The sequence below is a fragment of the Eurytemora carolleeae genome, unplaced genomic scaffold (genome assembly GCF_000591075.1).
Source record: "Eurytemora carolleeae unplaced genomic scaffold, Eaff_2.0 scaffold976, whole genome shotgun sequence".
NCBI lineage: Eukaryota > Metazoa > Arthropoda > Copepoda > Calanoida > Temoridae > Eurytemora > Eurytemora carolleeae.
In genome coordinates this window covers 114,172-129,636 of record NW_019396876.1, presented here as the reverse complement: position 1 = coordinate 129,636, position 15,465 = coordinate 114,172, and the positions used below count along the sequence as shown (strand labels likewise).

The 15,465-nt window shown below is 33.3% G+C and overlaps 1 protein-coding gene across 10 annotated transcripts in view; it reads left to right on the top strand.

The window, feature by feature from the left end:
* The window catches only part of LOC111709624 (neuronal acetylcholine receptor subunit alpha-7), a 60,828-nt gene that overhangs the window by 1,046 nt on the left and 44,317 nt on the right, over positions 1-15,465 (top strand). For 9 of the 10 annotated variants that reach the window (XM_023483374.1, XM_023483367.1, XM_023483372.1 and 6 more), the window contains exons 2-4: positions 2,994-3,215; positions 5,517-5,598; positions 11,656-11,738. In XM_023483374.1, coding sequence (XP_023339142.1) covers positions 11,657-11,738 — 82 coding nt within the window. In that variant the 5' untranslated portion in view covers positions 2,994-3,215; positions 5,517-5,598; position 11,656. The remainder of the gene's footprint in view (positions 1-2,993; positions 3,216-5,516; positions 5,599-11,655; positions 11,739-15,465) is intronic. The other variant, XM_023483371.1, reaches the window with a different exon arrangement.

The following is a 15,465-nucleotide window of genomic DNA, read 5'->3' as shown; positions in this document are numbered from 1 at the left end:
TTACCCCCCCCCCCCCCCCCTCTACATCACTCATGTACATTATTAGTTTAATTGACATAAACTTATTCTCGTTTAAGAAGATTATGTTTGAATATTATTTCTGAGGGGTTTAAATTTGAATATGGTATTTAAGTTGAAGAAGATTTAAATGCAATCTCAACGTTGATCTAAGGCTACCCTGGTTCTGCTGGTTTGTTGGTTTAATGCAGAAGTTTAAGTTTCTCTTGATTATACGCTTTCTGTCTTTTTCTGTAACTAGAGTATGGCTGAACCCACATATCTAGATTCTTTTCCAATCTCTGTCTTTTTCTGTACCTAGAGTAGGGGCAATCCCACATATTTTAGTTCTATTCTACTCTTTGTCTTTTCTGTACCTAGAGCTTGGTTGAACCCACATATTTAACTTCTATTCTCTGTCTTTTCTGTACCTAGAGCAGGGCTGAAGCCACATATTTTAGTTCTATTTTACTCTTTGTCTTTTCTGTACCTAGAGCTGGGTTGAACCCACATATATGGTTATATTTTATTCTCTGTCTTTTCTGTACCTAGAGCAGGGTTGTACATAGGTTCTAGTCTTTACAATCTGTCTTTTCTGTACCTAGACCAGGGTTGAACCCACATATTTAACTTCTACTCTCTGTCTTTTCTGTACCTAGAGCAGGGTTGAACCTACATATATATGTTCTATTCTATTCTCTGTCTTTTCTGTACCTAGAGCTTCGTTGAACCCACATATATAGGTTCTAGTCTATGCTCTCTGTCTTATCTATACCTAGAGCAGGGTTGAACCCACATATATAGGTTCTATTCTACTCTCTGTCTTTTCTGAACCTAGAGCAGGGTTGAATCCACATATATAGGTTCTATTCTATTCTCTGTCTTTTCTTTACCTAGAGCTGGGTTTATTTCTATTCTACTCTCTACCTTTTCTGTAACTAGAGCAGGGTTGAACCCACATATATAGGTTCTATTCTATTCTCTGTCTTTTCTGTACCTATTGCTGGGTTCAACCCAAATAGCTTAATTATATTCTATTACTCTCTACCTTTTCTGCACCTAGAGCAGGGTTGAACCAAAATACTTTATTTCTATTCTACCCTCTACGTTCTAGTTTAAACATTTGAAATTTTAATCGCGAATTCATCTTGTACATCCCAAAGTTTCTAGTGTACAAACACACATTGAGATCCTTTAAACATTTTGATAAGAGATGAAACTTATCAAGTTTTCATATCTCTACTGTACGCTGTACACTGTACACTGTATACTGTACACTGTACAGTGTACATACACATATTCAGATCTTTTACACATTTAGATTTAAGATAAAATTAACAATTTTTTATATCTCTATTTTAGTTTCATATCTCTAGTTTAGTTCTAATATGTCAAGTATGTTCTTATATTTCAAGTATGTTCAATTATATTTCAAGTATGTTCTTATATCTCAAGTATGTTCTCATATCNTCTTTCTGTGAGTTCCCAAGTCTCTGTACCCTTTTCTGCTAGTTCCCAAGTCTCTGTATCTTTCTGCTAGTTCCCTAGTCTCTGCACCCTTCTACCCTAGTTTCCTCGTCCCCTCCTACCAAAGTTCCCTTGTCTCTGTATTCTTTCCTGTTAGTTCATAGTGCCACTGTCTATGTACCTCTCAACCAAAGTTACCTTGTCTCTGTACTCCTCAACCATAGCTCCTTTGTCTCTGGACCTCTCTTCCATAGTTACCTTGTCCCTGGACCCCTCCTCCATAGTTCCTTTGTCCCTGGACCCCCCCCCCTCCCTCTATAGTTCCCTTGTCTCTGGACCACTCCCTCAAAGTTGCCTTGTCTCTGGACCTCTCCCCCATACTTACTTCCCTTGTCTCTGTACCCCTCAACCATAATTCTCTTGTCTCTGGACCCCTCCCCCATAGTTGCCTTGTCTCTGGACCCCCTCATAGTTGCCTTGTCTCTGGACCCCTTCCTAGTAGTTTCCTTGTCTCTGGACACCTGAACCATAGTTTCCTTGTATCTGGACCCTTCTCCCATAATTCCATTGTCTCTTGCCTCCTCCCCATAGTTCCCTTGTCTCTGGACCCTTTTCCCATAGTGCCGTGGTCTTTGAACCCCTCCTACATATTTCCCTTGTCTCTTGCCTCAGTCCCATAGTTCTCTTGTCTCTGGACCCTTCACCCATAGTTCTCTTGTCTCTGGACCACACCTCCATAGTTCTCTTGTCTCTGGACCCTTCTCCCATAGTTTTCTTGTCTCTGGACCCTTCTCCCAATTTCCCTTGTCTCTGAACCCTTCTCCCATAGTTCTCTTGTCTCTGGACCCTTCTCCCATAGTTATCTTGTCTCTGGACCACACCTCCATAGTTCTCTTGTCTCTGGACTCCTCCCTCCTTGTCCCGACTAGATCGCAATTCCAATAATTTTCTTCTTGTTCTCCTCTAATAAGATTGTTCTGTCCCGTCTCTCTCTAAACCTGTCACTCCAAGTACTTTCCTAGTTTTTGCAACCAGGAATCTTTATAGAGTAATCCAGAGTACCCACAGCTACTTTTAACTCTGAATATAGAGCTGTTATAGTACTGAACCCGGAGCAGAAGCTATTTATTCGTCCTTCATTGAGAATATGTCGGAGAATATTTGACAATATGATTAGCATTGTATCTTCTGTTATTTAACGTTACATTCTATTCTTTTTAAGATTACAATTATTACAATGTATAGATTATATACATATATATATATATATCTATATATATACATATATATATATATATATATATATATATATATATATATATATATATATATATATATATATATATATATATATATATATATATATATATACAATATACTACAGTAGCTTCAACCCATCCTTTCTTCCCCTCATACCAATTACAACTGTTTAATTGTCTTCACGTAATAGAAAGTTTCCTCCTTCTACATTCTACTCTACAGTCTACATTAAACTTACATTCAAGATAAAGATAAAATTCTTTTCCTAGATGATCTGGTGAAACTCTCCTAGATGATCTGGTGAAACTTTCCTAGATGATAAAGTGAAAGCCTTCCTAGCTGATCTTGTAAAAGCCTCTTCTTCATAGATTATATGAAACCATCCCAGATGATCTAATGAAACTCTTCCACGTGATCTGATGAATCCATCCTAGATGATCCGCTAAAAGTATCCTAATCATCTCTTGGCTGCTAACAACAAAATAAACAAGGTAATTAGATGAGATGACTTGACTTGAGTTGTTTGCAGATGATGATTTTTTTGGCCGCTAGGTGTCTCTGCCAAGTAAAATCCCTGAAATAATGAGAGCAGAGACACCTTGCGGTCAAAAATCGTCATCAAAAGTATAATGTCTATTCAATAATAGCAAATTGAACATGCAATTCATATTAGGAGCTTGCCTAAAATTTCTAGGGACCTCTGGGTTATCATAATTTTCAGATTCGTTCCGAATTCGCTGAATATTTTCTGTTTAAATTTTTATTCAAATACCATATCACATATATATATGAGTTTTTGCAAAACTTGGGCACAGTTTTATATCAATCTTGCGAGATAGGGACATTAGATAGAACTATTATTGGTTGCAATCAACTCCTAAAATTGTTAGGCTTGAGCCTATACCCCCTTTCATTTACCTTAACAGTCTCTTAAAGAATAAAATCAAGAATACAAGTTAAACTGCCTCAAGAAAAAAAGAAAAAACGGATTCAAGTAAAAATAGACCAACAAAAATCACAATATTCTTCCTTTAGCATTTTTAGTAGAAAACCTGGATTGAATCGATTTGCTAACTGATTGTTTCTGACTTATTAATCACATAGATGGGAGTAAACAGGAGGGAGGAGGATAAGGTTTCTGACTGATTAATCACATAGATGGGAGTAAACAGGAGGGAGGAGGATAAGGTTTCTGACTGATTAATCACATAGATGGGAGTAAACAGGAGGGAGGAGGATAAGGTTTCTGACTGATTAATACATCACATAGATGGGAGTAAACAGGAGGGAGGAGGATAAGGTTTCTTACTGATTAATACATCACATAGATGGGAGTAAACAGGAGGGAGGAGGATAAGGTTTCTGACTGATTAATACATCACATAGATGGGAGTAAACAGGAGGGAGGAGGATAAGGTTGGGGAAACTATTGAGAAAAGGGAGGAATATCCTTTATTCTTGTAATCTAGTAATCCTCTGACCACCAGAGAAATATCCCTCCCCCTACTTAACACAACCCCCCTACCCTCTGACAACTCTAATTAAGAAAAAACCTTGCCGGTTATTGTTTAAAAAAGAACAGACAAAGTATATTTTTTTAAAACATTTTTGGCGAAAAAAGGTGGATTTATTAGTTTTTTAAAGTAAAAATTGACGATTTTAAATTGTGTTGTCTTGCGGAATTGTTGCTACTGATGCCATGAAGATAACAATCAGAATTCAACACTTTTCAAGATAAAAGACGACGAGGTTTTTCTAATTGTTACTTAGATAACGGGTTAAAAGGAACTTTGTTAATCAGACCTGACACTCTATATAACCGAAGGGTCACTTATGTCAACATCCCCTTTAATAAAATACCAGTTTTTGAAAAGAAACATTCTCTATTTTGTTATCTAGTAATCTACTGAACTGTAGCCACAGAATAGAGATTAGAATAGAAGGGAAAAATCCCTTTGGTATGAATTTTGTAAGTTCCTTTGAGCCTCAAAAAGTGTTCAAAGTGTACAATTCATGTGAATGTTCACAAAGTACATGCTGTAAATCACAATAATACAGTATGATCCCTGGATATATCCGTAACTATTTCTTCTTTTTATTAAGTTAATGCTAAAATGAATTCGGGAATGCATAAAATGTTGTTCGAGAATTGATTTAGAGAAGATTAAATAGTTTTCAGAAATTTTTTCTAAGTAAGATGTTCCAGGGCTCAATAGGTTAAATTGTGTGAAGTACACCTGACCTGCAGTATGGAAACAGTACAACAAAATGGCGGTTTTACACTTTTTTCGAGTTAATTCCATTCTATACTTATCTATTCTCTTTGATTGTAGTCTACTGAGAGCTGACAGGTGGGGTGGTGGTGTGCCCATCCAACATAAATCTTTTATAGTCGGGCCAAACTCAATGGAAAGAAATTCCTTCTTTTACCATTCAGCATCAATAAAGGCTGTTACAGTTCATTGGACATTAGTTGTTCACGAAGTTAGAAGATGGTTATTGGGTAATCGAATTAAGTTTCTGCCACAGACTACAAAGACTGCTCATACACTGTACCTGGATAGGCTGAGCAGGCCTATAGTGTCCCGGCACGCCATGCTACGGTTCCATGTAATGTTTTTTTTGACTGACATCTTACGGCCACTTGTTTTTAAAGTTGTCTATTTTAAAAAGATTTTGCATTTCCTATTCAAAGGATCCTTGAATATTCCTGAATACGTATGTCTCCTATTTGGTCGTGTATTGTACTTGTACACAATAGAACATGCTGTGTAAAATATTGCTTATTATAGGTGTTAATCGATCTCAGTAACTCTCTCATCTCTGGTTCTGCACACTCCACTAGACAGAAAGAGAGGGTTAAATTTATTACAGGTACGAATTTGTGACCACGTAGCTCCTCTTGTTTTGATAAGATAGCAACTAGCAAGTTTATTCCGCTACATATTATAGAAATTCAAAACATTTTTCTATAGCTATAGCTTTTTTATTAAAGGAGTTATGATAGATATCTAGATAAGATTTTAATATATCTTGACTTGGCTGAAACCTGAAATTTTCATATTTAAGGAAATGTATTACTAACCTTATAAAATTGCAATTTTCTAATACCTATATTTTTACAACCAGAATAAGTAGACTTTTGATACTTCAAAAATGAATTCTTTCAGATCAAATAGTTAACATTTTAAATAGCAAAGCTTTGAGGTTGCATAGATATAAAGATTAGAAAATTAGAGATTGCAGTCAGAATCAATAAATTATATTTTAACTCCAATGCTTTAGAAAATCAGTCATCAAAGGTAGAAACATTTGAACCGTGTACAATAATTTGTTAAAGTTTAATTAGCGCAAGCAATTGTAAAGTTTAAAGCACACATCATTAAACATTTATTTTCATTATTTATATTTTATAAGAAACTAGCTAACGGGCCCGGAAAAAAATGTTTTAAAAAATGAAAAAAATCGAATTTTTTATAGCCTATAACACTCCCTGGCTACCCATGAGTGTCCACAAAAAGTTTCAGCCCAATCGGTCCAGCCGTTTGGCCGGCTATATATAGGCAACATATATATATACGAATGTCTTGTTTTATTATACTAGCCTTATAGGACGCTTCGCGCCCATCTTCTAAATTAATTGTGAACATGTTCTCTTTGTGTACATCGTAAAACAAAACAAAAAAATTTCGTGGATTTTCAAAATTTTCAAAAATTTAATGAAGATCAAATTTTGATGGAGACAAATATTTGAAATTTTGATCATTCATAAACCTTCCCTGGGGTCATTAGATGTCCCACAAAAAATTTGGGCCCGATCGGTTCAGCCGTTTTGACGTTTATTGGATACAAACAAACAAACAAACAGACACCCAAACAGACAGACAAGCCAAATTTATATATAGATAGATAGATAAATAAAAAAAAACTTTGAACACTAAGCATTATATTAAACCCAACCTTTAATCAACAAATCGATTCATTTTAAACCACAACCACGAGAAAAACATGAAAATTAATTCACGAAAGGAAAATACTAAAATAAAGTTGAAAATATTAAACCTTAATTTGTTAATTCCAATATGTTTACAACCAAATAGATATTTCATATTATGAATTCTGTGGAATCAAAACAACTTGGTTCCTTTGTTTAATTTGAACCAATCATTGCTCAAATTCATTGAATTATGTTTAAGAGCTAAGCTAATGGTTTAATTGAAGATAAGGTTTGACTTAATCAAATTACATTATCTCAGATTTCATTAGATGCATTAATTTGCATTGGATTGCATTAATATTCCTGCAGTATAGGATTCCGCTGTCTCGTAAACAATGATTTGGAGAGAATATTCTACAAACTGTTTAGAGAAATCTAAATACAGCTAACATATATTTAAACATAAATGTTTAGAAAATCAATGGAGTGGTACAAAGAATTTGAGATTTATTTATTTATGCTATAATGTTGCTTGTTTTAAATATAAATCAAAATTTAAAATGAATAAATTAAATACTAATTAGCTTATTCTTTTTCTAACATTTGGAACTCTAAAGCACTTGCTTAAGTTTTTTTATTCTCATCGATTTTTGTGTGAGAGCTTAAACAATTGGTTCACTGTCTAGTTATTTCCTGAAAAAGATCTCCACGAAATTCAAATGGAACTCTTTATAATTAAGAATACAACTAGAGATGTGCATTGGGTTGGTTGGTTTTTTGCCCACATTTTATTTTCGAGTCAGAATTTGGAAAAATGTAAGAACAGCCACTTACTTACACTAGTTTTGGATCGTTTTGCAATTTATTTTAGGATAAAAATATTGCAAGCTTTAATTAACAGAATAGCTAAAGATAAAACAGTACCTTTTACGATGACGTCGAGATTATCTGAAAAGAGTTGAATTTCTGGAATATCCTGTAGAAATCCACAAGTTGTTTTCTAATAACAGACACGCTAGTACAAGATTGTCAAGCAGTCATGTATCCGTTCTAGGAGAACTCAAATTCACGCTTTAGGTAAAAAATTTACCATATTGTGAAGACCCAGATATGCAAGGTTTACCAAACTGTGTCTTTTTGTGTTTGTTGAGTAAATGTTTTTGTAAACATCATTTCATTTTCATGTTTACACTCTAGTGTTTACATTTTCCCAGTAAGAAACATCAACCAAGAGACTCAAACTTTAAACATTGAAAACTCAGGTTCATTTGCCGGAACGCCTCAGTAGGAAACATGAACCAAGAGAGACTGAAACTTTAAACACTGAAAACTCAGGTTCATTTGCCGGAACGCCTCAGTAAGAAACATCAACCAAGAGACTGAAACTTTAAACACTGAAAGCTCAGGTTCATTTTCCGAAACGCCTTCAATCAGTTAGAGAAAGCTGATCAGTGTACATTACACATACAGACTGAGCCAAAAACTTAAGAAATGGTATAGTTATGAAAACCAGTTACGGAACCTGGGTTTCACTCATTGGATTATGCAGTGTTTAGGCAATATTTTTGTTATGAAATATTATTTTATTTACTTTCTTCATAATATCCATTTTTTAATCTTAAAATCAAAATCTACACAAACGATACACGGGAATTATCTCCTTCTATTAAGGGTAATGTGTACAGTGGAACTGGATTATCTCCTTCTATTAAGAGTAATGTGTACAGTGGAACTGGATTATCTCTTTCTATTAAGAGTAATGTGTACAGTGGTACTGGATTATCTCCTTCTATTAAGAGTACTGTGTACAGTGGAACTGGATTTGGATTTATTTTAAAAGCAAATAACTTTCTTTCTTTTCATACTTTCCAATTGTCTGGGTGTTTAACTGTCTGTCTCTTTGTATCCAATAAACGTCAACACGGCTGAACCGATCGGGCCCAAATTTTGTGTTTGAACTCACATGACCCCAGGGAAGGTTTATAAATGTTTCAAAATTTCAAACATTTGCCTCCAACAAAACTCGATTTTCGTAAGATTTTACAATCCATACAGAAAGAAAATGTACACAATTGAAAAAAAAATTGGCGCCCTAAAATCCTAGTTATTTATAAAGGTCAAAACAAAATTAGAGTTTGAGGGAAGTGTTCAATTTCTTTCTTTAAATGGAACCTACATTTTTAAGTTCCCTATAAAGATTCTATATTTGTGCGTAGATACAAGTTTAGAATATATATTTTCTTTTAAATATTTTTGTTTGAGTATTCTATGTATAAAAGACTATTGCAATGTTTTCAACATTTTGCAAAGAAATGTTTAGAACATAAAATATTTATTCTCTCCATCTTTCTCCGGCCTCTCGGCAAAAAACTTCTGGGCAAAATTGTTGTGCTTATAAGAACTGGTTCCAGAATCCAGCAGGGACATTATCCTAGCCGGAGCCCAGGACCGGTTTTTCTCTATTTACTAATAAATTTCTCTACAGCAGTACCCTTGGACCCTGATTTAACACGGGAAGAGGGGGAAGGGCTTGGACGGGAGAAGAGGGGGTCACCCTCGATACCAAATCTCCTGCCATGTCCTCCCACCCTCGACACCCTGTCTCCCTCACACCTTTAACATCTGATTTCTCCCTATTATGAAACTGAAGATCAACCAGTTTTTAATAAAATCTTAAAAAAGAAAAATCTTATAAAAAGCTTGAACTACCACGCAATGTTAATTGTGCAGTGTTTATACCTTATTCTTGTAATTTATCAAATATATGTGGTTTTTGTTAGAATTATACCCCCCCCTCTAATATTTTCTGTATAACTCATCCTCTTTAATTTACATAATGCACATCCACATGTATATATTTATCCCCCCCCCCTCCTCCTCGGTACCCGGTAAATATCTGTATCTTCTGAAAACTTCGGATTTTAGGGATAAAGCATTTTATGTTTGATTTAAAATGTTGAAATTGTTTTGAAACTAGAAACTAGAAACTAGAAACTAGAAACTTGTATAGAAATCTAGGATTTGTAGGTTTACAGGAAGCGGGTTTATACTATTCCAGGTTTAAACTATTCTGCCAAGGTTTAAGTTGTTAAAAAGGTTTAACTGTAGAAAATTTAATTTTTCAAAAATATGAAACGAAAAATGTGTTTATAATGGCTGGACAATTAAATGAAGAAAGTAGAAATGCATAAGAAAAAACGAAAAAAATATTATGAAGAGAAAACTTTAGTGTCATCGCTCCTTTTTCTGAAAAGAAATAAAAAAATCTAAAATTTTATGATGCAGCCATAATAAGCTAGTATGTTTTTTACTTAAAATCCAAGCAAGAGGAGCTATGGGGTCACAAAATCGTGCCAGTATTTTGGGTACATTTAACCTTTCTCTTATGTCTTGATTGGAGGCAAATGTAGTAGATGTTTATTTTTAAATTACGAATTTTTAAACACGATCTTTTAGAAGTACAAATGCATTCTGAAGTTTTAATGTTTACATAATTATATGTGAATGAATGCAAGAAGACCTCTAGTCAGATATGGTATTGGTAAAGGTGTTGGATTTCATTCAAATAATCATTCAGTCGAATAAACATTTTTGTCGGTATTTTCATCACAGTCGAATACACATTTTTGCCGGTATTTTCATCACAGTCGAATACACATTTTTGTCGGTATTTTCATTTAATCGAATGCACATTTTTCACGGTATTTTCTCGGTATTTTCATTTAGTCGAATACACATTTTAATCGGTATTTTCATTCTGTCGAATACACATTTTTGTTGGTATTTTCATTACAGTCGAATAAACCTCTCTGTCGGTATTTTCATTCAGTCGAATACACATTTTTATCAGTATTTTCTATCAGTAGAATACACATTTTTATCAGTATTTTCATCACAGTCGAATAAACCTTTCTGTTGGTATTTTCATTGCAGTTTTTCTTTTCTAATGAAGGGTAGGAAGGTTGCATTTTACGATCTTAATATAAAGTTGTTTTAAAAAATGTGTAAGCTAAAGACAGAAATCTACAAAAATGTAAAAAATTGTATATTCTGCAGTTCTTGTCATGCAAATATGAATTTACATAAAAGAATAAAAATATGAGGTTGCTTACTCTTACTTTTCCCATTTCGGAGTTAGCAGAGTATAAGAATCACTGCACTCTAATCTAAAGAACAAAACGAAATATGAATTCCAAATACCAGGACCTCAAGGTCATGTTTGGTCCTTTGCATCTATATTTAAAAAGTCGTAATCTCTGTCTGTTTGTTAGTCCGATCATAGCTCAGGAACTCCTTGACCGATTTGCTTCAAATTTTGATTAGGAAACTCGGGAGCACCATTGAAATATTCTTAGTTTGGTTTTGAGATACTAGTTGATTGGATCAATTTTTGGGGGGAAAAAGCTAGAATCGTAATTTACGACAAAGCGCGGATAAACGGCGGGACTTACTTGGACTACCCTGGGCAACGCTGGGTTCCCAAACTAGTTAAATATAATCTTGTAAACAATATAAATAAATAGCACAGCAAAGAAACAACTATCAATGTTGTCTCTGAATTCGATTTCTGTGTGAATAAGACAGCCAAATAAAAATTGAATAAATCTTTCTTCGTGGAACAGCTTGTATTATTCCATAGCATATTCATAAATTGTAAACAATCTAAATGTCCCAGATTTATTTCAGATTTATTGCTGCACATTTTCAAATTTTATATTAATAATTTTTCATTTTAGAGCATGACAGATGGGTTCTATTCTATTTTAGAATATTTCACACAACACATATTTTAGTTGGTCAGTTATGCTTGAATGAGAGAAATGTTTCCAACATATAGTTAGAAATAGTAAACCTAGCAATAATTAAAGTCTTCGATTTCTCTTTCATGTATAAATTGCACTAACGTATTATGCTGTTAAATCTCTAAAAATGCTTCCTAAAGGTTTTGTATGTGTAAATGATAACACCAATACTAATGATACTTTATCTTGTAGGATGTCAATGCTACGGGTTTGTAAGCGTGGACTGGACTGGATTAAGCTCACTCTTCTATTTACTGTAGGATTATTCCCATACGGTGAGTAAACTAAATAAAATTTGTACTTGATCAACTTTATATACCAGTAGGGGGCGTTTCTAGGGGAGGGGGCGTTCCTGGAAGGGGGGGGGGACAAATGTTTGAACTTAAAATTTGATGTCATTAAAAAATAAATGAAGATGAAAATTAAAATATTTTTACCTCAATATGGGTTTTGAAGTTTTTTTTTATGGGGAAAGGGAATTATTTTTTTAAATTTTAATTTTCCAATTTAAAATTATTTTTTTCATGTTTTTGATAAAAAATAATCCCGCGGTTTAAAGTTGGTTAAAGTATTCTGGACACATTCTCTAATATTCACTATACAGAATACTATAGTTTGTCTAGATGGTTAAAGTATTCTGGACACATTCTCTAATATTCACTATACAGAATACTATAGTTTGTCTAGTTGGTTAAAGAATTCTGGACACATTCTCTAATATTCACTATACAGAATACTGTAGTTTGTCTAGTTGGTTAAAGTATTCTGGACACATTCTCTAATATTCTCATTTCTTCTCAAACATTTCGGCCCAGGGTCGGACCACGGGGTAGACCAGAGGAATAAACTTTAGACATTATGCTTGCCAAACTGAGACTTGGAAAACCTAATTTTTATCTTTAAATTATATTTGATTTCTTGTATTCCGAATTAAACTCTTCAAAAGTAACAAAATAATCTTAAAATGTTTTATCTTTAATTCTTTAGCCTTAAAAATGAATTTGAAACATTGAGACTTTTCCCTTCCAAGTTTGCAGTTGCTATCTCTTGGCCAAAACAAAATGGGGGATAATTGGATTTTATTGTTTAAACCTGAAGAAATGTAATTATGTGCGGGTCCAAGATCTGATGATTGCAATACAGACCAGTTCATATATATTCTAAAACAGTTAACAGCATTCAAACTTTGACAGATCAACGATGATGGAGAACTTCAAAGGAATTGAGTCTTTGTCACAAACTCAAAGTTTCTAATCCCTATATCTTTGCAACCTGATTGTGTAAACTTAGATTATTTGATATAACAGAAATCATAGTTTGAAATATATAAGATATACGACATTTGGTTCAGTAGATATAAGGATTAGAAAATCTGAGTAAGTGGCAAAGACTCAATTCCTTTATCTTCATAAAAAAGCACGGTTAAATAAAAGTAACAAAATATAAAATTTCGCTTACAGTCCCTTTAAAAGAGATACTTTTATAAACTATTGTCTTATCTCTGCTGCTAGAATTTTCAAGGTACAAATAAAAAAGCCGTGACCGAAATTTTTTTATTTCAAAATAGGTTTTCTTCCAAACTTTTTCTTTTACAAAGGTTGATATGGTACCGTTGTGAATCGAGAAGGTATTGCTATAGGATCGGAAAGGATCAAGCTGGAAATTGCGTCTTTTTTGAACCAATTGAATTCTATTATCAAACTCTTCCTTTGAATCCAATTGAATTCTATTATCTAACTCTTCCTTTGAAACCAATTGAATTCTATTATCTAACTCTTCCTTTGAAACAAATTGAATTCTATTATCAAACCCTTCCTTTGAAACCAATTGAATTCTATTATCAAACTTTTCCTTTGAACCAATTGAATTCTATTATCAAACTTTTCCTTTGAATCCAATTGAATTCTATAATCAAACTCTTCCTTTGAATCCAATTGAATTCTATTATCTAACTCTTCCTTTGAAACCAATCGAATTCTATTATCTAACTCTTCCTTTGAACCAATAGAACTGTATTATCAAACTCTTCCTTTGAACCAATTGAATTCTATTATCAAACTCTTCCTTTGAACCAATTGAATTATATTATCAAACTTTTTCTTTGAAACTAATTGAATTCTATTATCAAACTCTTCCTTTGAACCAATTGAATTATATTATCAAACTTTTTCTTTGAAACTAATTGAATTCTATTATCTAACTCTTCCTTTGAAACCAATTGAATTCTATTATCAAACTCTTCCTTTGAAACCAATTGAATTCTATTATCTAACTCTTCCTTTGAACCAATAGAACTGTATTATCAAACTCTTCCTTTGAACCAATTGAATTTTATTATCAAACTCTTCCTTTGAACCAATTGAATTCTATTATCAAACTCTTCCTTTGAACCAATTGAATTCTATTATCAAACTCTTCCTTTGAATCCAATTGAACTCTATTATCAAACTCTTCCTTTGAAACCAATTGAATTATATTATCAAACCCTTCCTTTGAAACCAATTGAATTTTATTATCAAACTCTTCCTTTGAATCCAATTGAACTCTATTATCAAACTCTTCCTTTGAAACCAATTGAATTATATTATCAAACCCTTCCTTTGAAACCAATTGAATTTTATTATCAAACTCTTCCTTTGAAACCAATTGAATTCTATTATCAACCTATAATCAAACAAAAAAATATTATAAAATATTTATTCAATTGTTAGCCACAGGGTTACCCACAAAGGATGAAACTGTAAAGACGACCCAAAAATCTAAAAATTTGACGATTCAAAGCTTGTTTTTTGGGTTTCTGCACTCAATTGATTATTTTGATGGTTTACTGAATGATTAAACCAGACAATAACGCTACATGCAAGGAAGTCTCATCTTTTGTGGGTAACCCTGAACCTTAGATGAAATTACAACTTTTGATTATATTTATTTTCCCTTTCTCTAATTAATTTTTTTGCTTCCAAACGTATTTATCATTAACTGTATAATCAACAAAATGATTCGCATTTAAAAAGTGATTGAAACCTGTTTACGCCCTTTAGAAAGGCAGAAATATAATAGATTTGTAAGTGGCCTTTTGCCTTTAAAATGTCTTCAATCAAACAATTTTCAACTGCATACTTTTGAACACTAGCCAAACACTCAAATTGCAGAATTCCCATATTTTCCACCTAATGATGTAAATTTTGATATTTTTAAACTTTGACAATTAGATTCAAGAGAATTTATAAACATAGTTTGAAATATGAAAGGTCAACGACATCACGTTGCAAAGATAATTAAAAAAAATAGAATTTACAGTGAGTAAATGCGCTGGTTTTCTACTTCACTATCCATTAAAGAATTAAATCCACGAAAAGAAAATAAAATTAAAATGAAGAACCTGGAATCCATCAAGTCTCAAACTTTTAAAACATTTTGATGATGTTTCCCCGGATTTCCTGCATTCTCTGAGATCACAAGTTTAGACCCGAGGCGCTGAAAATAAATTTCCATTTCAAATAAAAAGAAGATATCAAGCTCAGAAAAAAAAAATTCAGTTCGCGCTTTGTGTGGAGTTTCAAGAATAGAAGATTAGTTTCAGTGTTTCAGAGATAAAATTAGGATGCCATTTTTGTTCGTAGTCTTTTAAATAGGCAAGGGGGTGGAGGGCTGAGGAGATGGTGGGATAGAGGGGGAAGGTTAGTATTTTATGTTACAAATATTCTAGAACAAGGTTGAAATCTGGTTTGGGATAAAGATTGTGGATGCAACATCTCCAGAGAATAGTTTAAGTACTTAACTGAATCCTGGAATAGTTTTAAATACAAGAATTTATGCTCAGGGTTTAGGGTTTTAGGATTCAAGGTTCAGGGTACAGGGTACAGGGTTCAGGGTTCAGGGTTCAGGGTTCAGGGTTCAATTTTCAGGGTTCAGGGTCTAGGGTAAAGGGTTTTAGGATTTAGGGATTATGGTTCAGGGTACAGGGTTCAGGGTTCAGTGTTCAGGGGTTCAGAATTCAGG